We start from the raw sequence: 26875 nt of genomic DNA, 5'->3' as shown, positions 1-26875 counted from the left end.
TATTTGAAGTTACATGTAGTAAAATGAATTATATAATTCTTTATAAATGTCATTAAAAAATATTTTTTGTGTTAATATTAATATTCTTAAATAACAGCTTACATAATTTGAGAACTATTTTCCAATTATCTAAATAATGTTAATAAATAATAAAATCAACATGAATTATAACTAAAAATAAAACTGCTGGAAATTATATAAGAAAATATGTAGATACAAGTAAAGGCAGTATTTTGATTATTATTGATATTTACGTTAAATAAGGTTTAATAAAAATATATACAAAATTATATGTACTTCCGGCATTACTATTTCATCTATTCATAAATAAATGTAATGTTTAAGTATTTGTTTGTTGCAGCTTTTCTTTATCAATTATAATAAAGTGTACAGAGAAAAACAATGCACGCGATCATAAATGTTATAATCACTGAATATCGATATTCATAAAGCTTTTTGGGATTTGCTCATATTTCCTCTTATTGCTTGATTCACAAATTAATGTGATATCATGTAAGTAAGCCTATTTTAAAAATCCTATATTTTATTTTGAAAATATAGAAACATTTGGAAAATGCAATTAATAATAACGTTTATATAAAACTTTTGGATATATACATTATTGGAATGAAATTGTTTTATAGTATAGATATTTCATAATCGATATCTAATTTTAGACACAATTTTCTGTAATAACAAGTTGGATAAGAAATACCGTGGTATACAAATAGATTAAATTGGTCATCAATAAAATAACATTATTTCAGCAAATTTTGAGTTTGCAAATCTATGATTTGTTTGTGTATTTGAGCAAATTTATATTTATTGTTAACTGTTATATATAAAGTGTTTGATTGGATCCAAACTAAGAATAAGCTGAATCTGAAGAACTTAATCTTCAAATTTATATAACTTGTTGCATTGCAAATTTTTTGCATATAAAACTATTGATTGACAAAGCGAAAAGTGCAAACTGAATTCGTGTCTGCGCGTATTTCGCGCGCTCCTCGCCTTTGATAACAATTGTTGGCCCGTCTTTCGGGAAAATCATAAAGCGCGTATTGTCGACGGTAGTCATGGATACGTTTATAGCTGGAATAATGGGGCGGAAAATGAATCGAAGGGCCGTCAAAAAGCGGTGACAAATATAGGAGAGGATAGAAAAAGAAAAACGCGTGTACACAGCTTTGATAGAAATAAAATATATTGTCCATACATACACACAACCGCACGAATGCCCAAGCAATCATGTGAAAATCGAACCGCTTTAGTGTCACCTCCCATCTGACATACTCAAGGTATTGCAGTTTTGTTGTTTTTTTTTGTTGTTGTTCTCCAATTCGAATCGACTGTACATGTTGATTGTTGAGTGCACGTGATGTGACGTGAAATTTTGATTGACGTTTTAGAGTAAGTTGTAAGTACTTTCAAATTTCGTTTTGGACATCTTAATTTCGTCCCCAGTTTTTTTTGTGTTTCTTTGTTTATTTGAGAAAGAATCGTACAATGACGATGCACGATGTCAGGCGTTTGGTACCCAGCAAGCAGTTTCCGTCCATCGAGGAGCTGGAGGACAAACCCAAAACTAAGAAGGGCACGTACGAGTACAGCAATTCCCCAAGGGCTTTGTTCGCCAACAGGAAGCTCATGATCGGAGGGTAAGTTGGAGTATCCTCTAGGGATCAGATTCAAATATGAAGACGTGCACCACTTTTCCATGTACACAGCCCATTAGGGATTTGCGAGATGTTGATTCAACAGTTTAGCGAATGAAACGTATTTACCTTTTGTTCAAAGACCTCTTCCTCCAAAAGCACTTAAATACAATTAAACTTAAATGTTTCTTTCGAAACATAAATTGCCATCCATAATGCCTTATGAATTATGTACTTAATAGCTGGATTCTTCTAATAATACGTTTCCTATAATAGATCTCAGTACCAATATGATATATTAAACAATTATTTTTCTTAATCTAGCATTTATTTCTACTTAGGTGATTATTAAATATCTTAATTATTAAATTCCGCTCAAGTTCTATCATTGCGTGCCACCAATTTGGCCGCTATTGACCCGGAGTGAAATATATTTTTTTTTATAAATTATATAACGCCCAAGGTATCCAATATTGGTAGGCTAACAAACCACCTTGCATAATGTATAAAGTCCATTCACCCCAAGACATTTTTATACTATATTACATGGCAATATTCAATAATTATTTTAATTGATGAACAATAATTTGCTAAATTAAAACATATTTTAAAATATTATTAAATACAGTGAAACCTGACTAACGAGCATTTCGCTTAAAGAGCAAAATGAATTTTAAGATAAATGATTCGCTTAACGAGCGACGTTTCGCATAACGAGTAACGATGAGAAGAGAAGTTTCAGATTGCGCGCCTGCTACATCATTTTTAAAACTTGTATACACATATTATATGTATGTTTCACTATACACGTAAAAATAAGGAAATTTTTGAGCGGATTAAACAGGTTACATACATACTTAACAGATAATTGATCAAATTAATCTAATTGGTAACTTAGATAACATGTATGTGTATCAAAATATATAAATTAAATACTAACTAAATACAAGCACGTGTTAATTACTAGACTTTAAAAAACGCGATTTATGAAAGCAATATAAAACGCTATAATATTTCAATTATAAAGTTTACTGTGCAATATTTCATTTTTTTTTAATATCACTTTTCACAGGTAAATTTGTATAATTTAATCATAATATGAATATTTTAATCCGTTCCTTTTAAAAATCGTAGTGAATTATAAATATTGAAAAATTAGTTTATAATCTATCATCTATCATGGAATTGACATGTTCTAGGAAATTATTGACTTCATGAATCCCATTAAGTATACTTTTTTTTGACTATTCGACTCACTTTTTTTATTTAGAGAAATCCACTTTGAATTGGAGTAAGTCTTACTCCAGCATACAATATTTTTTGCAATAATAGGATGGATACTCTTTATAAACATGTGATAAATTGTAGTAAAATGTATATGTTGATATTGATGTAAGAGGAGTTTAGGATATTTTTAAATAGTGTCAAGAAATAGAAAGTCAAGAAACAAAATTATTATATTCTTGTACCTTGTATTATTAACAGTAAATAAAAATTGACTTGTCCCAGGGGTCAAATCTATTTTTAATATCGAGTATTAGGAAATATTGCGTAAACGGTCAGGCAACAAATTCATAAACTATACATTCCGATGAATTGTGCTAACGTAATCATGGATGGAATTAGTTTCAATTTTAATAGACAGAAAAAAAATCCCTCTTGACCATCGGAATCGATTCGCGCTTGAAATTATAGATTGCGAGGTGAATGGACTTGGCCCTTCTTGGCGGGTGGCAACGGCGGTTCTGGAAACACCTAGGATCCACACAGTCCACCCACCCCTCGCTTTGTATTTCACTATTCTGGACGAAGGTCAAGCCAATTAATGGGCGCTGGGTGGAAGTTTTCAGCCAGTACTTTTCCTAAGGGTCGACGGAAATCACGCGATAAACCGACAAACAAAAAACAACAACAGCACGTATACAGCAGTGACTTACGGGGTTCAAATACCCTCTCCTACCCCGAAACAAAGCAAAAACGTTGAGATACACATGAAATGATACAGCTTATTTTTTTTGCACATAACAAATCTTTTTAAGAGCGCATAAAAGAAGTTAATTAAATCTCGCATGTTGGGACAATCTTTAAACAGAAATTTAAATAAAGATAATTTAGATATTTTTTTATGATTGTTTTCATGCACATTTATATACTAATATGTCTAAAGTTGTATTCGTAAAAATGAAATTATAATTACAATTTAAATAATTAGAAATTATTAAGCAATTATTTTAAATTATTGTTTATAATTAAAACATATTTTGGACGGAAAAACCTCGATTGATAGCCCTTTACTAATAATTTTTCCAATAAATAAGTAATCAAATATTTTCCAATTTTCAAAAGATATTTGAAGTTAATTACTACATTATATTTTATGAATTCAGAAAATGAAATAAAATTAACAAATAATACACATTTATAAATATAATTTGAAGAAAAACCTCTTAACTATCAAATATCCATTTATAAACATCTTATATAATAGAATACAAGGCGAGAAAACTTTAGTCCATTATCCGTTGGCACATATAAATATGTTTAAATAAATAATATATACTACATTTATTTTTTAGAATTGATCAATTTCAGAGAATTCTGAAATTTCAATGAAAGTATGTCGGGTCAATTGTATAAAATATGTAGTTCAATTATACGTTTCAAGAAACTGTAATAACTCCATCCCCCTGAAATTGAAATTTCTTTGAAAGTTATTTCACAAGTTATTATAGTTAAGCAATATATTTGGCTGGAAGCATTTGAATAGATGATCAAATTGTAAGGAACTCATGTTATTAATACAATTGAAGTATTTTGTGGTAATGCAAAACAGTTTTGTAATGATGATAGAATTAATCATGTAATATTTGTTTTAGATATATTTACTCAATTGATTATATAAGCACAAAAAATGTAGAAAGGAGGGTGAATAAACTCATATTAGTAATTATTATATAAATACAATTACGTAACTAGTAATATGTAATTTTGTAACGATTATATCAATTTACCCAATTGTTTGTAATATTACAAGCAAATTTCATAGTGATTATTTATTATCTTTCGTTCTCTTATTGTTAAGTTTCAAATATTACAGTTAAATTGTAAAATACAATTTTATGTTAATTTTCTTTGCTGCAGTTGAAAATTATACAATGTAACTCGATGGTTCAGAAAATAATGCAGCAAGGACGAAAAGGGTTACGGCAATTAAATTCATATTTGCTTAATACAATTTTCCTGTTTCTGTTTTTTTTTTCCTGGCAAAAAGGAAAGTTCGGTTTTACACGGGACGTAAAAATAAATACGATATCCCTTGACCTTGGCCGATGTTGGCTGATTTGGCCGGACATAATTCGTATGCAAATCCCTGCCGCTCTAATCTCAACATTTTATCGGCGCACGTAAACCTATAAAAAAAATATCCTCCAACTATAAACACATTCATTTATTATTTGGTATTTTGTACAGTCTGAAGAAACGCGTAGCATAAAGGTGCAGATGGTTTGTTCTGACTATTAAATGTAATTACGTTATATAATTCATATAACAAATAATAGAATCCATTGTAAATATTTGAATCAATCAATTGTATGTACATTTAAAGCTTTAGAAATTAATTGTTCAGCCAATTTACCCGGCGCATCCACAGTGTTGATTATTTGACAAAGATTATTTGTCCATTAACTTGATTATAAATATTATTGAGGTTACCTCATTTTACATTATTGTAGTTTCTGTTTGTACTGAGATGACTGACATTATTTATTGATTTTTTTAAAGCAAAACATTCATAACATACAATTTCAGGTCACTATATTAAACTGAAAATAATTTTCATGAAGCTTGTATATTTCAATGAAGACTTATAATACTTAAGATATCAAATAATGAAAATATGTCAATTCAATATTTGTAAAAAATTGTTACCTAGCAAAGTACGAGTAATAGGTTACTTCAAACTCCCGCACTGTTTGAAACCAGACTAATTCAGCGCAGTACAAAATGTTTTTCAAACCCTGAATCCGCACTACGTGAGATATTTCTTGACAAAATGAGCAATTAACAAGTTAATTTATGTTATGAAAGGAAATTAATTTCTTATTAATTGTTATATGCAATAAAATTAAATAAAAATGTATTTATCGTTGAAGTAAACCCATAAAATCTTTATTACAATTTTACACCGGTAAATTAATTTAATCTCTGCATAAAATCCATAAAGTTAATAACTATAAAGTTTTTTTGGCTTCAAAATTAAACCAATTGATTTAAGTGTCAGTATGATGGTGCATCGAATGATTAGAATCGATACTTCGTCGTGGTATTGTGTTAGTATTACCTGCGACGGATGAAATAAATTATAGGTTTTGCGGTTTTATTTCCATCCGTCGGATTATAGCTTGAACATATAAACTAGAACAATATAATAAAGGAGACATGCGATGTGAAACCGATAATCTTCGCTTTAATTCATTTGCGACGGACGTGAAAACCACACTATTATACGACCCATTCGTGTCATTATCAATTACGTAGGTATTCATTCCGCTGGACTAAATTAACCTCTTACACTTGGGTCCTTTTCAATTCCTTCCGCTGTATCTCAAAGCAAATGCAATCGATAGTTTATAACTAATTATCCTTGGCATAGTGTGTTTATCTTTACAGGCCATTAGTAGTATAAGAAATGTACACTAAAGCGTTTGTATTATAATATAATATGAAACAAGTTTACCCAGAAATTTCTATGTTATTGAAGCATCCAAATATTACTGAAAATTCTTATGATAATTTACAATTTAATTTGTCCGTAATGTAATGTCCTCAATGTAATCATTATAAAAAACAATGGATTATAGTCTTTATGGAATATTGGTTGGTTAAATATGTGATCAATTTCTGAAGCTGTACGAAGAAGTTTGAAAAGTTATTATTTATTTTATCACTGCATGCGGGCGTACACAATATTAACAAATAGTTCTGCACCTTAAAGGATTAAAGCAAGATATTATATTTTATAACAAATGTTATTCCTATCATAAAACATTTATTTCGAAATTGCTCTAATGATGTTTGATGTTAATATGTCGATAAAAATAAATAGTGATTTAAATGTGATTAGCTTTAATCTAAGCTAATATCCTGATCATCACTAATATTGTATTAAACAAATATTAAATTTTTCTAATATTTTTGAATATTGATATTATTGTAATTGTAGTTTGAGTAAAACACTAGTGTTACTGAATACTTAACGTGGAAATGGAAGTTATGTTTGCCAGCATATGTGCATTTTTAATAGGGTTTAGGTGGTTTGGTGATGATGATAAGAACGTGCACGCGTGGGACCCATATGTCTGAGTATTTTATCCAAATGAATTCATTTATGTGGAATTGTATCGAAAAAGAAAAAAAAGGTGAACAACAAAAGGCCATGCGCCGCATTCGTATTTTATTGAAAACGTGTTGGACGCCGGTCAGTCAGTCGTATAGAGAGTGCGGTCAGCCGACGTCGGGACGCCGCACGACAACCGCGATTCGACTGTTCACGATTCCCAAGACTTATAAAACTACATTAAGAAATCAGAAAAACTAAGAAAATATAATTATTTATATTAAATTTTAAGAAAATAATTAAAGTTTCAAATATATAAACATGATCGTAGATATGAAACCTTGCTTTTACTATCAATAAGCCTTTTATCTGATCGATATTGGAAAACGATGAAACTGCGGTTATTCGAAGGAAAGTGAATTTTCGGGTAGGAAATATGACAGAAGTCTCGATGCCTGCTCCTGTAGTTACTGAGCCATCCGAACCGGAGCCCGAAGACGTGGCCTTCAAAGTGCTGAACAATGATGATCTCCCTATGACCATAATAGGCGAGTCCCTTCTGAAGCCCTTCGGGAATAACCAGAAGGTCAGGCCCAATGGGATCGTTTATCCGACACGTCGTATCACCAACAACTCGCTGGAGGATAACAAGCAGAAGCCTTTCGCAAAATCCAACGGATGTCTCATCGCCGATAACAGTACTATTAATCTCAAGAAGAACCACAGCAACTCACACGGTCAGTTAAACAACTGCAAGATTAGAATAGAGGATCTGCAAAATCACGGTTTAGATAAGAACTTCACCAAATCCCTGGACGCCAAGTTGCGGAAGTTGCAACGGGACGAGAAGCAATCGGTGGTGAAGAAAAACGATATCTCGAAGCCCAGATTCGTTACGACAGTGCGGAAGGGTGAATTCTTAGAACCTCCGCCTGAACTGGCGACATTATTAGGAATCAAATTGGAAGAAGAGCCGCGGAAGGAGGAGAAAAAATTGTACGCGTATGCTAGTCATCCGAGGGTTTTAGATAGGAGTCCATCAAAAACAGGTCATAAAGCTAGATGCGAGGCGGCTGCTAAAGCCGCAGCAACAGTAGCCTCGGCAGTTGTCCAAGAAGACCATATCATCACCAAAAGAGACGTTAACTCTAATTCGGTCCCAAAACATTTGGGGTATGTCACACGACCAATTAATCATTTAGAAATATACTTTCCATATCGATTGTGGATGGAATTGACTTGAATCATGCATAAACCATTAATTTAATTGCTGAAACAAGATAATAATAAATTCCACGTTCCAAAGTAATGTTCAAACTCAAACACATGTCGCGCTACGCGAGATTGCATCGAATTTTAATTTATTGATTCTGTGCATTACGTAACCCACTTGAAAATAATAACAAAGTCATTTGTCTTCCATGAAGTTTTACGTACGTGTGCTAAGAAACTAGGTGAAAAGCAATTGTATGTGTGGCAAACGATTTATGCATTAGCAGTACATTATTGATCCTACCTGTAACAGATTTCCACAACTTCACAAACATGTGAATTATACATTAGCCACAATTTTCTCTCCACGTAATTATTTTCGTTCTTGGTATTTTTTCACTTTGATTACAGAGATGCCCCGTTGCCCTATGCGAATCTTATGTTCGAGAGGAGAGTGGTCCGGGGCAGCAATTTTGCCCAGCAGCCGATGTCAACGGTAATCAAATCAGATAAAGTTCGCAACTCTAGCGTGTATTTTGATAAACGTTATTGTTTTCCCTCCCTACGAATCGGCTCATTGTTTGTTTTCTAAATTAATATTTGCACCTGGTATCAGTTTTGTTTTATTTTCCTTTCTCGTACGTAGATGCTTTCGAACTCTTATTAGACAGTAATAATCTCACGCATGGTCGTTCTTTATCTTTACTTTTGGATTGTGCGATAGCAGCAAAGGTGGAATCCCAATTTTGCCTATGCCAGATTGCTCTCAAGGGACCTATGGGTAAGCCACTTTGAGTCTTGTAGAACTGCCTGTATTTTAATGATGCCGATTTGTAGTTTTGAACATACACTAAATTGAAGATATGATATAAACTATGGAATAGATATGTATATTGAATTGTAGGGTGAAGGAGAATCCGCTGCGGCTAGGGCGGCGGAAGCGCGGAGACGAGCTATGGCTAGAAAGAAAGCTCAAACTCAGCAACTAAGAGGAGCTCAACTTAGGCTGGGTTCTCCTCCACCAGTTAAGGGAAGACGTCATGAGCCGGTTCAAACCGATAAATATTTAGAAGAACTATGGGAACATCCAATAATGGAAGATGTTACGACTCAGACAGACCTATTCTTGGATAGACCTATTTCGCCTTATTATGTACCAGCCAAAACGGGAGCTGACGTGGAGACGCAAATTTACCCAGGCGATGTAAGTAAAAAATCGATTGCTGAAGAAAAGCCGACATTGAAATTAGCAGGCGTGACTAAGACTGGTTGTCTTATCGCCAATCTCAAACCTCATTTGTATACATTTGTATACAAGGGTCTTATTAAAGCTCTTTGAATTCACACAGCTATTCGACTTCGATATGGAAGTGCAGCCTATACTCGAGGTGCTCGTTGGCAAGACGATAGAGCAAGCCTTGATCGAAGTGCTGGAAGAGGAAGAATTGGCCGCGTTGAGAGAACAACAACGCAGATTCATGGAAAAGCACGCCGCAGAATTGGCAGAAAGCGAGCGACTCCAGGAATTGGAGAAACGTCTGCAATACGAGAAGGAACGAAGGTTGGCCGAGTACGAGGAAGGTATGAGGGTCCAAAAGGATTTGGAGGAAAGAATAGCTGGAGCCGTTCTCATGCAGGGCTACATGGCCGACCTTCTTCCGTCCGTGCTCGAAGGCCTCGAAGATGAAGGTTTCCTCACCGATAACATTAAACAAAGTAAGTTGTTTTAAAATAAATACCATATCGATTTTATGCTAATGCTGAGTCGACCTTAACCTTTTGCAGATGTCGATGAATCGTTCATACCGTGGTTGATGAAGGAAGTTACCTCAGAACTCCAGGAAATGGTCAGTAGCAGAGACGTGCTTACCGGTAAACGGAAATTTGTAAAGGTCAAATCCAACACGCCGTGACAATGTTTGCTTCGCTTTGCAGATATCGTTAGAGAGATTTTGGAGAATCGAGCAGAGATCTACAGGGCTTTGAACGCCGAAAAGGACACCAGCGATGAAGAAGGTCCAACGCAAGACATCCAACTCATCGAGCACATGAAGCTCCGAGACGAGATCAAACAGGGACAAAATGATAACGAAGAAATTGGTAATTAAATGCACATAAACAGTTTTAGGAATTCATCTAAAATCGATTAACTATTTCAGCAAAATACATGGATAAATTGATTTGAAGATACATTGAAATTTTGGTAAGTTATTTTTTTTAGTTTCTGTTAAACAAACCAGAGATAAAAGTATAATTTATATAAATGCATTTTCCATCATTCAATTAATACTTTCTATACTAGTATATTTTCAATCCTTTTTGTTTGACAAATCCTAATCTCATTGTTGCAAGTATTAAAAAATGTGGGTATAGAAAAAAATAAATTTGGACTACGAATATCCGTGAGGGTGATTTTTTTTAAATTGCCGATCGCCAGCTGCGCACACACTGCCATTACCCTAGGGCGGTGGAGAAAAAAGAGAGAGTAGCAACATGTATAACATGTCGACACCCTGTACTAAATCGCTGCACCCCATCCGAATACTGTGTTTGACTACGTTTTTGGAGTATTAAATTTATCCCTTCGAGTCCCTTATTACAAATGCACTTGTACTTAATGTGGGTCCAAATCCCCGCTGGCTTAAGTCCACTCAGGTATATCATTTGATGGATCCATCGAGAGAAATAATAATCAAATTTACAATTGTAGATAATTCTGCATCCCTACTAAAACCGATATTGATTGGTACAATCATTCCATGATCTAACATCATTATTACTATTAATAATAAATTGATAGATAATAGTCAACCACAGAAAATAACTTTTTTATTTATATGTTACTCGTAAATCGTGTTACTATCTATAACCATTTTTAATGAAATATTTATTAGATACTTTTTGTTTATTACGTTAATACTACATATTTTATGAAAACTCTTATTTTCCAATATACAGTGGAACCTCGCTTAACGAGTTTCAAAATTTCCGGATTCTTTTTAGAATTAATTTTGCTCGTTATGCGAGGTACACGTTGATTCTAAAATACAATTTAGGAAATTAGTTTCTCTAATCGATATTTTCCTACATAAATTATATATACTTGTATTTCATTCCATCAATTCAAATAAAAGAAAAACTTTATAAGGATCCTGACTAATTAAAATCAACTACTCATTTGATATATTATTTCATTGTTAATATTTTATACTTACATAAATACTTTTGTTCCTTCAGAAAAATTGAAGATAATATCTTTACAATACAAGGTTGATGAGGTTGATAATTTTAAAAATAGAAATATCGCATTGTGTATTTCGCAAATCAATTTTTAGGTAATTACAAAGCTTGAACTCTTTAATTATAATTCCGTAAAGAAATTACTTAAAAAATCAATACGTATCAATAAATTACATGACGCATTCGATTTTGTCGTACACTTTATTTAATGGGAATTTAGTTTCATTTCAATTCGTTATCAACATATTGTCACAAGAAAAATAAAATTTGTTTGTGTATGTCCGTGTTGCTTCTACTACTTTCGAATGACAATATTATTCCAATAGGTTTTGGGGGTTCTCCTGTTCGTTTGGCTTCGGGAAGGGTGGATGATTTTATGAATCGGAATAGAAAGCAAAACAATTTTAAAATCGGACAGGCGTGTACACATACGAATACAATCCCCGGGTTCTGATGCAAATGCAAAACAGATCGGTTTATTAAATCTCTTGAAGTCAAACGAACCGAGAACGTAATCAGATAGATATGCGTGTGGTGTTTGGTAGATGGGGTCCATTGCTCCCCACTCGCGTGGACCGGGTGTTCTTCATCCCTCGCAAAAAAAATTATATATATATATGGACACTAGGAAAAGAAGGGGACATTCGATGCGGTTACACAGGTGCTGCGGCGACATCGGGGGGGTGGCTTTGCACTTGCCGAAGCCGTGACCAATGTCGGGCACAATTATGGTATTATGATGCGACTTGAATTGCCGCCATCACAAAAGCGCACCCCTTATAAAATCGCAATTATTCCTGTTTCATACCAAACCGACCAACCACATCAAAAATGAAATTATAATTTCGTATTAATTAAATTCATCTGATTATATTGTACCAGATATATCAAACATTGAAATGTCTATTAGCTTTATTTTTATAGATGTAGTTTTGAAAAATTTATAATATTGCTAAGTATGTTTTGTTTTTGATTACAGATGACGAGGATGCAAAAAAAATGAAGCAGATAGTCCTCGTATTTAAATTTATATTTTTGTTTTCTTTAGAAAATTGGACATTGGTTCCTGGATAAATTAATTCGTATGATTTTTTTTGTTATATTTTAGATACGCGCACGATCCACGAATTGCAAGAAACAAAAAAAAATATATATAATTCATGTTGTTTACTTAATATATTATATATTCTTTATAGAGAAAATGATATTAACGTTGTACATTGGGCAATAAAATATTTATTAAACTGACGATTGCTTTAAAAAGTCCAGAACTCTCACTACGAAATTCCATCTATTAGTCAAAAAATCCCCGAACACTCCAAAAGTCTTTGTCCGTTTACATTTCATTTCCAATAGCTCCAAAACAAATTTCACAAAATTATTCACATCCGATTCCGAGTAAGTGGCAGTAAATATGTTCGAACTCCAGTCTCTGACATCGGTGTGGAAGACAACGTAAAGCAAAGCGGATAAATTGAAGGAGAGACCGCATAACGAAACGCTCAGATCATCGCACAAAGCCTTATCCTTGATATACCTGAACTGCCTCTCATTGATTTGCATCGTGCGCATTTTTATCTGATCCATTACACATCCGAACGTAATTGCAATTTTATCAAATCGATTATCTGGTAGGAAAAATCCGTACTCGCAAAACAGTTTGTTATTGTCGTGAGCGCCGTACGAAATAAATATCTGCTGATATTTCTGGAAGCCCCGAAGAGTTGTTAATCTATAGATAAGATTGCCGTCGCTGAAGCGAAGCTCCGCTCTGGTATGGGCCTCAGGTGAGTGATTAAACATGTCCAGGAAAGGGCACAGCGCCATGTTCGGGTCATCTGATACCAGCGAATTAATATCAGCCAGACTTGAAACTATGTCGGGGTCTACGTAGACGGCCCTAGTATTGACCATAACGTAGCCCCATGCAAATGAATCAGCGTCGAACACGCAATCCAACATTTCCTTGCAGTGAGGACACTGCTGAAACTTTATCGATCTCCGGACACTCTCCCAACTCCTTTCCAAAGCCCATTTTTTATCCTTCGCCGTTGTCATCACGTCATCGGGCAACTCACCGAAAGCCTCCTCCGATTCCAACCATGGTACTTCCGGATTCTTCATCGGAAGCGAGTCTACGTAAAATTTCCAAGTGGATGCAGCACCTTTGTGTCTCTCGTAAACCAAGAATAGTGCTAATAATTCTTGTAGTTTTAATTTATTTGTTAAAAATTGTTGCAATTCCGAACGATCTAGAACTGTTGATGTTATCATTAGATCGTACGGAATTTCTATTAGGGAATCTTCTGGCTGGAATGAAACCCGTGAATGGACTCCCCTTCCTGTATATTTAAACTCTTTCAATTTTAATCGAGTTTCGTTCCTCCAACCCTTTTTCTTCATCCATTTGCGTAAATCAATGATATTTGAATCATCGTCCAAACTAGATCCATTATCCAGATACTTCCTCTTTCGTCGAACGCGTTTAGTTCTGCCCATTATCCTAAACAACAAATGCGATATTAATTGCGACTTTTAAATATTTAAAAATAAAAATAATGGTATTTAAAAATGAGTATGGAAGTAGAAACTCGGAATTTAAAGAATTAATATTAATAATATATTTTGGTAATCTTCTAGTGTTAAATAATATAATTCTTGGATAGTTTCTTTGTTCTGCTAGAGTTAAAAGTTCCATTCTATTAAATTAAAGGTGTAACTAAGTTATAGTACAAATGTATCATGTATCACAGTCTTAATCTTTTGAGTTTCATACATTTAAAAAATTAGGTCTAGTCAAAAGTTTCTTAATTATCTAAAACAGGGTTTCCTAAATTATGTTCCGCTAAAAGTTAATAGGTGTTCCGTTGCAGGAAAATTTTGGGAAACGTGGTCTAATTATCGAATAAAGGAAATATGTTAACGGGTCTATATCGCAAGCCCGACAACCGAAAGACCGTCTATTGAAAGCTCGACGTTCGAAATCCCGAGTGTATCGAAATCCCGACAATCAAAATCCCGAATATATCGAAATCCCGACAGTGTCTTTTATTATTATAATTTCTACAATAATATTTTTAAATTATTCTACTATATAAAAAAATACTTTTAATAACAATAAATAATATTAATTATTATTGTATTTTTTTTTCATTGACTTATTCATTATAAAACTTAAGAATAAGAAATATTCTATAATAAAATTATTTTATGTTATTAACAATAAATAACAACAATTTATAATCTTATTAAGTTTTAGATTGTCGGGATTTCGATATAGTCGGGATTTTGACATAGTCGGGATTTCGATACACTCGGGATTTCGAACGTCAGGATTTCCATAGACGGGATTTCGGTTGTCGGGCTTGCGATTGCCACCGATAATTACATCGTTTATTTGAACATGCAAAACAATAATAAAATATTAACATATTTATTCTGGTTATTGGCCATTCTATAAAATGATATAAAAGAAAAAACTAAAAGAAATGAACATCAATAAGAATTAGATGTGGTCAGCTTGCTTGACGTGAAATTCAGCAATAATTTGGCATGCGCATGAAAGAGAGACTGAGAATAACCTCAAAATCGAAAAGTGCAAACATTTCCAGTTATTTAATATACCAGTGACTACCAGCTGGAATAAGAGCAGCTAATTTGTATATTTACCGTTTTGTCTTGTTACAACTATTTTTTAAGTTTAGGATCACGAACTGACGATCGTTTCACCTTAACTAACCTCAACAACCATGGGAAGCTCAGACATACAAATAGTAACTAATGTGGACTACAGTAATTTAGAATCCATAAGCAAAAACATCAAGTTGCTTCCTGGCAACGACCAGATCAAAGAGCTGCAGACGATATTGCGTGACAAGTACATAATCTGCAATAATAGTTTTCAATAATGCAATCCGTTGGAATTTCTTACAGGAACACAACCCGTAATGACTTCAAATTCTATGCAGATCGATTAATCAGATTGGTGATTGAGGAGAGTCTAAATCAGCTGCCGTTCACAGATTGCAAAGTGGTCACACCCACAGGAGCTACATATCATGGACTGAAATATCGGTCTGGGAATTGTGGGGTTTCTATAGTTAGATCTGGGGAGGCTATGGAGCAAGGCTTGAGGGATTGTTGTAGAAGTATTAGGATTGGTAAAATTTTAGTTGAATCCGATGTGGACACACATGAAGCGAGAGTGGTTTATGCTAGATTCCCAGAGGATATTGCAAAAAGACAAGTAATAATATATACATTTTGTATTGCACATTATTAATTATTATTTTTTGCTGCAGGTATTATTGATGTATCCGATTATGTCAACTGGTAACACAGTTACACAAGCTGTCAAAGTGCTCAAAGAGCATGGGGTTAAGGAAGATTGTATTATTTTAAGCAATTTATTCTGTACCCCAGCCGCCGTCCAAATAGTCACCGACTCATTTCCAAAAGTAAACTATTCATTTTTTTACTATTTCATTATTACATATTCCTTTATTGCAGATGAAAATATTAACGTCCGAAGTGCATCCTGTAGCTCCGAATCATTTTGGTCAAAAGTACTTTGGAACTGATTAATTATGTGCCAACGTTTACATCGATTATGCACGATGTTGTTTTTTAATGTTTCTTTATTTATCAATTTTTACAATTTGCAAACGTAATTTATTGTATTTATCTAAAATTGTGACTTTGAAATAATCCTTATTTTTTTTTCTTTTAGCAACATTATGCGATATATTTTTTAGTTTTTTTTAAATTAAACTGGTTATGTGAACTATCATCTTTTTATCCTCTTCCCAATTGTCAGGTGTAGTTAATGTTTTATTATTAGACCTATCCATCATCTTCAGTAAGATCTGACAACATTAATTCATTAAAATAATAACAAAATAAATTAATAGTTGATAACAAACTAACTGATAAAGTCATTGTACAATTAGTCTCATTCACATAGGTTTAGTTTAATTATAATACTTGTGTAAACTATCAAGAATCTCATTAACATTTTTTTTTAAATATTTTTCCATCATCAAAAGTTTTCCAATGAAAAGCACAAAATGAATCAATTATACTTATACCATATTTTTTTCGGTGTATGTGCCGGGGTTCTATGTGTACCCTTATTAAATAAACTGCGGCACTTGCCTTTTGTAATTTGGTCTCTGTCCCCCTATTAAATGTTCATTTGGGCATCGCTAAGCCACCCCTGCCCAGCAGATATTACTGCTTCTACCGCAGCAGTCCACACGACCGATTGGTTCATAATTTTCATTCTAATGCGATTTGTTTATTGTGGAAGGTGCAGAGCGAAGGGCCGCAGCCCTTGTTTGTCGTGCGTCTTAAAATCGCCCTCTTAAGCGATCACATCACGACCGATTAATCATTTAAATTTTACACAGTATGCTTTAGGTTTTAAATTCATTACAAGCGGGCGAAAAATTGAAACCTAATTCCTAAAACTTGACATGGAATGCTTTAATTCTGTCTAATATTAAATTCTATGTAATATTAAATGATTTCAAATAAATTAGTCATTTATATTTCTTAGCTTGTTAGAAATTAGTTCTTATTTATTATTTAATACATCGTATATTAATGTTATTTCATTCACATTAAAATTTTATTTTTCATTTTTGTAGACATATTTTTAAAATATATAAAAACATTTTCATTCATACCAAAAATAATATTAACGCATATTATTAGTATATGACTAAATAAAATAGTTAAATTTGAGCCATAAGATAATGTTTATTCGTAAAGTGATAACCAATATTAATACTATTGTCCGCCTTACGTACCACTATCAGATAGAAAATATTGCATCAACAATGGTAACTTGATTGTCGGATTAATGCTGATCAAATGGTGATAAGTGCGATGATAATGATATGGTTTATGCAGCATTCAAATTCGGTACCATGGTCAGAATGCACCTGTGATCCGGGCATGGGTACCATAGCATCTGTCCAATCGGCGGAGGAGGAGAATAGCAAAATAGCATAGCAATATCGCACCCTCCAATCTGTGCGGGCTGCTGACTTCGCAAGTGTTTTGGGAAACGAGCCACGTGCCCGGGAACCGCAGCACGTGCCATCCATCCACTACCCTTGCACTTGTCTGCAAGGTGCAACCAACATCCAATGGCATACTTCTCTGACCTAATTACATTCATGCATTAATATCAACAATTTTATACACAAACAAAAGGAAGAAACAATAATACAATTTAATTTATTTCAACAAAGATTTAAATAATAATAATAATTTATTGGCCAAACATCGATACATAAGAAGAAGAGAAAAAAAAAGTACAATTTATACATTAATAAATTTTAACATACAATAAAAATATATATACTAATAGGCTGGTCAAAGGGCTAACGACCGAGGTCTTTCCGCCCACAAAGATCTATTTTTGTACAAAACGAAAGTTATATTAAATTTATTCAATAATTTAATGTTTATTAAGTTATAACATATTTCAATTTAATACAATTCATTTTATGTACTTTCCTTAGTAATAATTTTGTTGGTAAAATTGTAATAATTAAAAATGAAATTACAATACATTGATACTTCTGAAATGTGTTTGTAATGAAACTAATGAAAACAAAAATAATTATTAAAATTGATACAATTGATAATCTTATAAGATAAATCTTATAAATTAATAATTTAAAATTGCAAGAGATATGTTTCTATAAAACAATTATTTTGTTTTGCAATAACAAGTAGTGCCCCTCTAGTAAGGCGCACCCCTAAAAAGTGCAGCAAGTGGTGTTTTAAGGGCTTTATTAACATTGGGGCGGAGTGTCGACAATGCATTTGTATTGAAACTTAATACTAGGGGTGGTGGTGGTGCGGCTTTGGTCCATCCCCCAACTTCGATATTGGTGGTGGTTAAAGTGATATGTACCAAAAGGACACCTTCTAGTCAGTCCGTCTGCAGATCCCATCCTGCGCGCAATCGGATATATCCTGCAGGTTTCGAAACGTGTGCCCTGGACCTCGAATCTGTCACCTGGACTTGGCATAAACTGGCTGAAATGTTCCCGACAGCCACTAGCAGGTACATACAGCCACTCTCCGCTGCGGTCGGCGACATTGCAGCATCCTCGAAACTCCTGGTGCCTGGACGGGTCATTTCATCAACGCGGATCCCACAAGGATGCTTATCTATGCCCATCAATCCCAAGATGCTGAAAGGAAATACTGAAATTGTCCAAGTAAGATATTCACTTCCACCTGTTTTGAATAAATCTCACCCAAGTTCTAATTAGATTTCAGTGGGCGCTAATTCATATGGAACGATGGAGCTGGAAGAAGGATCGAAGAGCGTTTGGAATCGCGACGTCCATTGGGTTCGCGCTTTGCGTTTGGCTGACGATTGTCATAGCTACAACATTCAGTTAAGAAAATTACCTCACCATTCATCGAACTTGGAAAACGAGGAAAAACCGAAACTTGTTTTACAAGCAGTCAGATCTGTTGAGCCAGGACAAGAATTACTCTTATGGTTTTCCGAAGATATTCTAGCTACTCTTCATATGGGCTTTTTAACTCCAGCAAATATACAAGGTAAGTCAATTAATTATAAACTTCTTAATTATTTACAATAAAACTCTTTCTAAGAAAAAAACAACAACATTACAGTATTACCTTTTATTTAATTTATATAATAAATAAATTCTAAAAGAATAAATCACAATCTGCTAAATTATAATTTCAATAATACACATGAATTTTGTAATTTAGTTGATATTATTGTATTGAGCAAATTGTTAAATTATTTTATAGCAGTCGTGGCCGAGTGGTTAAGGCGTCTGACTCGAAATCAGATTCCCTCTGGGAGCGTAGGTTCGAATCCTACCGGCTGCGTATTTTTATTTATTCACCCTTAATATTAACTGGTTATTTTTTTGCAGGTCAAAAGAATTACGTCTGCACAAGATGTTCCGCACTTTACGAATCGCCGAATCCGTTGAAACTTCATCTGACTCTAGGATGCGGAAAGTTCTCTATGACCACCCTCTGGGATAAGCTTTCAATGGCTCTTCAAGAGAACGAACACAGAACCGGACTTGAATTTAAGTTCAGGTTAGTGCCTGAATCCAGCATGATGTGTCCAAAGCAGAAGATTGCGATTGATCTGTCGACGCCCGCCGAGAAAAAGATCAAGCAAGAAAATTTGTTTAAGCCGTACAATACTTACAGCAATTCCGCGTTCAAGCCGTTCCAGAAGATCGAGAATCGGATAGAGAATAACAATGTAACGCCTTTGATGCAGTGGCCTAGGTTTAACATGCCCCAGGACTACGTGCACACTCCAGTTCTCGGGCAGAATTGCGATGATGAAGCGCAAATAGAGACGCTTGTGAGCAGCTTGGGGAAGTACAAGGAAGGGCACATCTGCTTGTACTGCGGCAAATCGTACTCGAGGAAGTACGGACTGAAGATACACATTAGGACGCACACCGGTTACAAACCTTTGAAATGCAAATTCTGTTTGCGGCCGTTCGGAGATCCGAGCAATTTGAACAAGCATGTGAGATTACACGCCGAAGGAGATACACCTTATAAGTAAGAGTTTATTATTATTGAATATAAAGAACAAATCTGACTAATATGTTTTACCCCATTAGGTGTGACTTGTGTGGGAAGGTTTTGGTGCGGAGGAGAGATCTGGAAAGGCACCTAAAGTCAAGGCACATGAACGAGATCAATCCAGTTACAAGCGTCATCACCGACGAGGAATCTAATGGCACTTCGCTGGAAGTCAGCGACGAAGATGAAAATATTTCCGTTGATAATTAATCTTACTGTTCTTAATAGAGCCACGAAGTCAACAAAATCTAGTCATATTTGTGATTCAAACGAATTCTATTTATATATTATGTATATTGTAAATATTTATTAATTGTTGAAGAGTTTAATTAAATGTAAATTTAAAATAAATTTTATATTTTTTAATATCGTTGATTGCATTTTACCGAGCTCGTCCTTGTCCTTGTACACATGAATCAATATTCGACGTTCAATCAGTTAATTATAATGACCTGTCATACCGAAGACGCTTTAAAGGAAATGAATACAGTCGAAGTTTAATTATAGCCGACAGTATAATAAATAATGCGGTATGCTATATATTAAATAATTAGCAAAAACTTATTAATTAATTGGAAGAAATGATATTGATAATTTGTTTACTTATTTAAACTATAATATTGTGATAGGAGAGGTTTAAATTGAAATGCTTGGTATTAGGAAAAAGTATTGTTTATTTAAATAAAAGCATTATTATAATAACATAAATTAAGTCTTGTTTTTGTATATTTTAATTGAGAATTTAGTAACGTATTGATGATGAAAGCTGAAGGGGAATAACCTATAACCGATGCTTTAGTGATTCCTCTCTGATAGCTATAAGAACCGGAGATTCCTTGGAGTTTATGAATTGACTTACGATGGTTTGGGGTTGGGTCGATTGAACAATACCGGCCGGCGCCAACAACATCGGTGGATTTCTATTGACTGCACATAAACAAGCAAACAAAAAGGCAATTCGTTTAATAACGAGTTGAGTAATTGACGATGCAATTGCTTACCGAGCTCGCTGTTCTCCTCGTCAACATCCAAAACAGGTTCTGCTTGTTTATCGGGGAAATTTATGATCGTGATGTTTTGGGGTTCGTAATCTGGAGCGCTCTCAACTACGACCGCCTGACCATCATCGCTGACAACATCGCTGTTATTAATGTAGTCCAAAGTAATTGGACTCGTAGGAACTGCGTAGACGACTTCGATCCTCGCCGGAGTTTCCAAAGATACGTACGTAGTCTGCGGGATTGGAGCAATGACGGCACCGACGGTAATAGGAATCCTGTAATCTCCATGGACGATTCCGATTTCTGATGGGAAGACGATCGTTGATTTCAGGGTATATACGAAAATCGGCTTTTTCAGCGTTATTTTAACGGCTGGGCTGCATTGAACAGTCTTCTCATCCTTGGTCTTAACAGTCATCATCGGCAAGTTCTGGGATACTCCCATTATATCCCCATCGTTGATCATCTTCATGCTTTCTTGCGCCACGACCAACAGAGGCACCACGGTGAAGTCATTCTTGATCTCGTGAGGAACTTCAGCAAGCACGTTCAGTGTGTATAAGTAATTGGACTGATCGCTGTACGAATTCAGAGCGTTATCATGATGCAAATAAGGATTCGCATACGTTAAACCATAGTACGGTTCGTGGTACCTGAAGAACCTGTAGTAGGGATTATAAAGGTATGCGTTTGTCGCGCTCAGCAGAAAAAGGAACTGCAAAGAAGGAAAATCAAGCAAAATTAATGGCAGGACACAAGAATCTCATTTGGTTTCGCCGATAAAATCATTGTTGTTGTTGAGCAGCGAAGGCTGGCAGCCCATAAGACCGAGTTCCGCGTTTCGTGAAGGACATTAGCGATCCTGCAGAATGCGTGAAATCGCAGTCGAAAACCGTAAAATGCAATGCCGACCAAGAACAATGTAAAAAGGATGCATCGAGACCGGTAATTCGAGATAATGAACTTGAATTCAAAAACCAAAGCAGGTGCAAAAATAAAAATAAGCAGTAGATCCTTGCGGTTCACCTGTTTATTCAGAAGAGAGTCATTAAAGAGAGAAAAGCGCAATCGTTTGTGGCAAGATAAAACTAGCGAATTTGGTCATCGTTTTATGACCAACCTACATACACCTACACTCACCGGTGAGCAAATATGAGGAGCATAAAAGCGAATATGAAAAGAACCGCGTTCGAGTTCATTGCCTCTGCACAATGACTCTTAAGTGTTAATAATAATAATAAAAAATAAAAACTTCTCCGACATCGTCACTTTAATTCCATCCAAACGATATCTTCGTCCGTCTTTGAATTTGCGGATGCACCTGACTCCTAACTGTACATGCTATTGCCTCTCTTGATTGACCTGACAGGATCAATCGTCGGAAAATTCGCGAACAGAAATTCCCTCACACCAAACGTGCACCAAATAAATAGGCAAGAGGAATCAGAAATTAACGTTACTCGTTCATTGTATTTTGTATTAAATATTTGCGAGATGCCGCGACCTGAATGTTAATTGCGTGCAAAATTGGAACGAGAAAATTTTGAATTAAATCGATTACGTAAACAGTAAACATATCTTAATTGTTTGATGGAATTGCAATGATTCGTGAGATTTTCATTATTCATATTTTGTCATCTGTTTATATTTAACAATTTATACAATTTTTAAAAGAAATCTTATTATTATAATTGTTGCAATGATATTAAATTATTACAATTATCAAATTTATTAAATAAGAATTATTTTAATTTAAACAATTTAAAGATTTTGTCTCTTGTTGGTTAAAAATAATATTCATAATTTTTTGCATTATACTTACAATGAATTTGTTCATGATGTTGAGTTGACTACTACTACAACTAGTATTTTTCCAAAGAAAATAACCGAAGAAAAAAAGCAGCTCTACGATTTCTTTGTGGAAAACGGTGGAAGAAGAGGATCAGCGTAGCAGCACTTCAATCAACATCCGAAGACTAACCGGCCAACATTTATCAGGTTTCATTTATATAGCGAATCAAGCACATGCTGAAGAAGTGTGTGCTCCCCACTTTGTAATGCAACCGAAAAGTTCATAAAAAAATATATTTTATTTTTATATTTCGAGGCAGAAACGGCAGGAGGGACAGTTATATGAGGGAATAAAACAAGAGTAAAAATAAGCGCGGCAACGAGAACCACCGCGTGCATATTTCATGTGAATCCGCCGAAGAAATTTACATCGAAGGTTTCTTTCGACGAGAGAAAACTCTGGCGGGGTATGTAATTAATCAGAGCTCCATCAGATAAAGTTCAAGGAGTCAGAAAGAATTGTTCCATCGTTCGTCACCAATAATGGGTGACCGTTAAGACAGCGAGAATACAATAATTAAATTAAGTTGTTATAATTCTTTTTGGTCGAGGAATTGCGAAAAAACCGGGCCCTCCTTTTTTCCACGGGTTTTTACCTTAACATTTTCACCTTCTTTTTTATATCACCTTACATGTCCAATTTATGAGCATATTATTAATACGCACGAAACGAACATTGATATTTCAAGAAATAATTGTTAGCATAAATTTGATCATATTAAAAAAACATTGACGAAACAATTCATTGCCCAAATTCCTCATCAACAAAAATATTAAACAAATGTTACCGTCTTCACCTCTGACAATTAATCCTAATTATTACTTATCAAATATTACAAGTTATAGAAAGAATTCACAAAGCACGGAATATTCAACATGTGCGTATTGGGTACTTAATACAAACCGGTTGTTCTTACTTTGTTCTCATTATTACCAGTAAAAAAAAAACAATTTCAATAGATTCTTCTAACTCCATTGTGTAATGTGTTTGCCTTCTTCATTTAAATTATAATTTAATTTGATTCACTCATTCGTTTTAAAAATTAACAAATGGAAAGATAAAATTTTGAACCGTTAACTAAATAATAATAAATTAAATATTTATTTAATGATTTATTCATTTGCGCCACAAATTGTATGAAATTATGTATCTAGAAGAATGGAGCAATGCATTTTTTAAAATTATTAATTAAACCAATTAATTAATCATTCCATTGATTGTACTCGTATAATATAAGCATGTTCACAATAGGAAAGGTTTTCTGAATGACAATCACTTAAAACAATAAAGTAATAACGTCATCAAATTGAAATGCATTTATATAGAAGATTTATTATAAATATTAAAAGAAAAAATGTATATTCCAAATCATGTCAATATAATTACAGTGGAACCTCGCTTAACGAGTTTAATCCGTCCAATTTTTTTGGATTTTTACTCGTATAGTGAAACATATTCAAAAATACACATAATATATGTAAACAAGTTTTAAAAATGATGCAGGAGGCGCGAAATCCGGGACTTCTCTACTCATCGTCACTCGTTATGCGAAACGTCGCTCGTTAAGCGAGTCATTTTTCTTACAATTCATTTTACTCGTTAAACGATATGCTTGTTATTCAAAGTACTCGTTAAGCGAGGTTCCACTGTATATCCAAAAGATCCAGATAGAATTGCAGTTACGAAACAAAAATGAGTGATCCATGATAAACTATATTTTTCTGAAAATGAGAATTATATGACATAAATTTAAATTTGAGAGTAAAAAAATAAACAAAATTGAAAATATTGCATTTATTTTCTCGAAAATGAATTGTTATTCCCAACAATTTGCCAAAATTATAAATGATGGTCGCGCAATATCGCTGCTCTTTAGCATCCACTTTGAAATATTGTGCTTTTATATTTACGAATACGTCTTCTCGCATTTAAAAAAAACTCCTTGGGCAATAAATCAAAACGACCGAATGAACATGGAATAAAATAAAACGAGACGGAGGAAGAACAAGAAGAAGACGACGTTGAGAAGAAGAAAAAATGCTATAAAAGGAAGAAACGGAAAAGAAGACCAAAACAATTTTTAGTACGCAAGCACACACATATACAATTGAAAAAGGTGAACAGGAATTTATTGAACCGGATCTTGGGATTCAAGTTCATCTGTGTGAGTGTGCGTATGTGTATATATATAAATAAACATTCAAACATTGATTGTTCACTTTTCGAGTTGTTACAGTTATGTTGGCGTGCAATGGCGAGATTACATTTCGGATAGCCGTACAAAATGTATATAATTTGCGTCTCCTTAAAACGTCATTTGTTTAATGAATCCGATCCACAATTAAATAGCAATAAATAATGCTGCTCCTTCTCGCACATCCTCCTCGCCGTTCTTAATGATCTTCACATTTAGAATGTTTGTAACCAATAACCCGGCCATCCCGTGAGGGGCAAGGACGAAATGAAGATAAATTATGCGAATTTAAACCATCATTTTATAGTTCCATAATATAATGGAATTACCATTCGGGGTAGATTTCATATAAATTATCGCTAATCGCGTACGTTTTATTTTTATTTTTTTAGAAATTTAATTAACATATTTTTAGTCGATCATCCTAATTTATGAAGACGTCTGAAGAAAGAATTATAAACTAAAATACTCGCTTAACGAGTTTAATATTAAAAAAAATACACATAATATGTGTACACAAGTTTTAAAAATGATATAGACTTCTCTTCTCATGGTCACTCGTTATGCGAAACGTCGCTCGTTAAGCGAGTCATTTTTCTCAAATTCATTTTGCTCGTTATGCAAAGTGTTTGTTAAGCAAGGTTCCGCTGTATTTATTTATATTATTACTGCGTCATTTGATTAATTTATCTTTATAAAAAATAACTAGATCTATGCGACAACGCACAAAAGCCAGATATTCAAACGAACAATCGTTTTCTGAACAACTTTTTAAAAATTGGTAATGAGAACATGAAATCGTTTAGCTATTGTTCACTATGGTAATAATTTACAAAACAAAAGATTTCCTATTCAATTAAAACATTTTATGTTAGACGAAACCACTCAACATATTTTTATTTCAGCCAGTTCATACTAATTACACATTTAATAATATTCAAATAATATTTAATAAATTAATTAGTTTCAATTATAAGGAAATTAATAAGAAAATTTTATTTATTAAACTAAATTTAATTAATGCTACTTATTATCTCTAGTATACACTTAAAACTATTAAAACCTTATTTGATTGTGTTTGTTTATTGAAGTATAAATATGTTTGAAGGCTTTAATTTTATAATAACCGATGGACCGCATATATAGCAATAGGAAAAGAATATAATCGTCTGATTTTAAAGCTTGAAATTACTTTAGTAAATAGTTGTCTTAAAAATTAAGTTTAATTTTAGCTCCATAATGAAATAACAATAAATTCAAGAAAGTGCAAGTGAATTTACTGAAGATTTAAAAAAACTGTTCTTTTTCTCTCCGACATTTTCTAATTTCACGCGATTCCGAGCTTGTTGAAGCGTATAGAACAGCAATAATTATGTTTATATTGTGAAGTTTTATAATGTGTTAAAATAAATATATTGCTTAATGAGCGAAATTTCGCATAACGAGTGACACTGAGAAGAGAAGTCCCGGATTGTGCGACTGCTACATCATTTTTAAAACTTGTGTACACATGTGTTTTTTTTAATACGTTTCACTATACGAGTAAAAATCCGGAAATTTTGGAACGGATTAAACTCGTTAAGCGAGGTTCCACTGTACTATAAAACTTCTAACTATTAATTTGCAAAATTGGTAATCTAATATTAATTATAATATATGTTTTATGTGAAATTATATGTTAATATACATTAAACACGTTATGTATTCTATATATATACTAGTATATATTGTATTTATACTAGTTATTCAAGTTTTTATTTATATTCT

General features: G+C 33.5%; 5 protein-coding genes and 1 non-coding gene across 7 annotated transcripts; 4 read left to right on the top strand and 2 right to left on the bottom strand.

Moving 5' to 3' along the window:
• The first annotated feature begins 7305 nt into the window (after nt 1–7305).
• Nucleotides 7306–12463, top strand: LOC108568587 (radial spoke head protein 3 homolog). Of its 2 annotated transcripts, XM_017929766.1 has the most exons (9): nt 7306–8166; nt 8617–8701; nt 8933–8986; nt 9110–9409; nt 9555–9921; nt 9991–10077; nt 10141–10305; nt 10365–10408; nt 12425–12463. In XM_017929766.1, the coding sequence occupies exons 1-8, from the start codon at nt 7430–7432 to the stop codon at nt 10388–10390; spliced, it is 1821 nt and encodes a 606-aa protein (XP_017785255.1). In that variant the 5' UTR covers nt 7306–7429; the 3' UTR covers nt 10391–10408; nt 12425–12463. The 2 variants fall into 2 exon arrangements, with proteins under 2 accessions (XP_017785255.1, XP_017785256.1); XM_017929767.1 differs by lacking the exon at nt 8933–8986.
• Nucleotides 12464–12663: 200 nt separating this feature from the next.
• LOC108568571 (SET domain-containing protein 4) lies at nt 12664–13951 on the bottom strand. The gene has a single exon (XM_017929746.1). The coding sequence runs from the start codon at nt 13942–13944 to the stop codon at nt 12685–12687; it is 1260 nt and encodes a 419-aa protein (XP_017785235.1). The 5' UTR covers nt 13945–13951; the 3' UTR covers nt 12664–12684.
• A 1010-nt stretch (nt 13952–14961) lies between these two features.
• Nucleotides 14962–16202, top strand: LOC108568570 (uracil phosphoribosyltransferase homolog). Its single transcript, XM_017929744.1, has 4 exons — nt 14962–15322; nt 15379–15691; nt 15747–15902; nt 15955–16202. The coding sequence occupies exons 1-4, from the start codon at nt 15195–15197 to the stop codon at nt 16027–16029; spliced, it is 672 nt and encodes a 223-aa protein (XP_017785233.1). The 5' UTR covers nt 14962–15194; the 3' UTR covers nt 16030–16202.
• Nucleotides 16203–18239: 2037 nt separating this feature from the next.
• Nucleotides 18240–20271, top strand: LOC108568558 (PR domain zinc finger protein 16). Its single transcript, XM_017929728.1, has 4 exons — nt 18240–18683; nt 18738–19035; nt 19383–20037; nt 20100–20271. The coding sequence occupies exons 1-4, from the start codon at nt 18504–18506 to the stop codon at nt 20269–20271; spliced, it is 1305 nt and encodes a 434-aa protein (XP_017785217.1). The 5' UTR covers nt 18240–18503.
• Trnas-cga lies at nt 19254–19335 on the top strand. The gene has a single exon. It is a non-coding gene; the product is annotated as a tRNA-Ser (tRNA).
• Nucleotides 20272–20781: 510 nt separating the features above from the next.
• On the bottom strand, nt 20782–23072 carry LOC108568634. Its single transcript, XM_017929835.1, has 3 exons — nt 22885–23072; nt 21063–21777; nt 20782–20988 (listed from the first exon to the last, which is right to left on the bottom strand). Exons 1-3 carry the CDS (start codon nt 22897–22899, stop codon nt 20843–20845), a joined length of 876 nt encoding a protein of 291 aa, XP_017785324.1. The 5' UTR covers nt 22900–23072; the 3' UTR covers nt 20782–20842.
• Between the last annotated feature and the right edge of the window lie 3803 nt (nt 23073–26875).

This window comes from Nicrophorus vespilloides, unplaced genomic scaffold (assembly GCF_001412225.1).
Source record: "Nicrophorus vespilloides isolate i.1.1-1 unplaced genomic scaffold, Nicve_v1.0, whole genome shotgun sequence".
NCBI classification, from domain to species: domain Eukaryota; kingdom Metazoa; phylum Arthropoda; class Insecta; order Coleoptera; family Silphidae; genus Nicrophorus; species Nicrophorus vespilloides.
The sequence above is the reverse complement of the archived record's forward strand: the minus strand, read 5'-3'. Positions and strand labels throughout refer to the sequence as shown.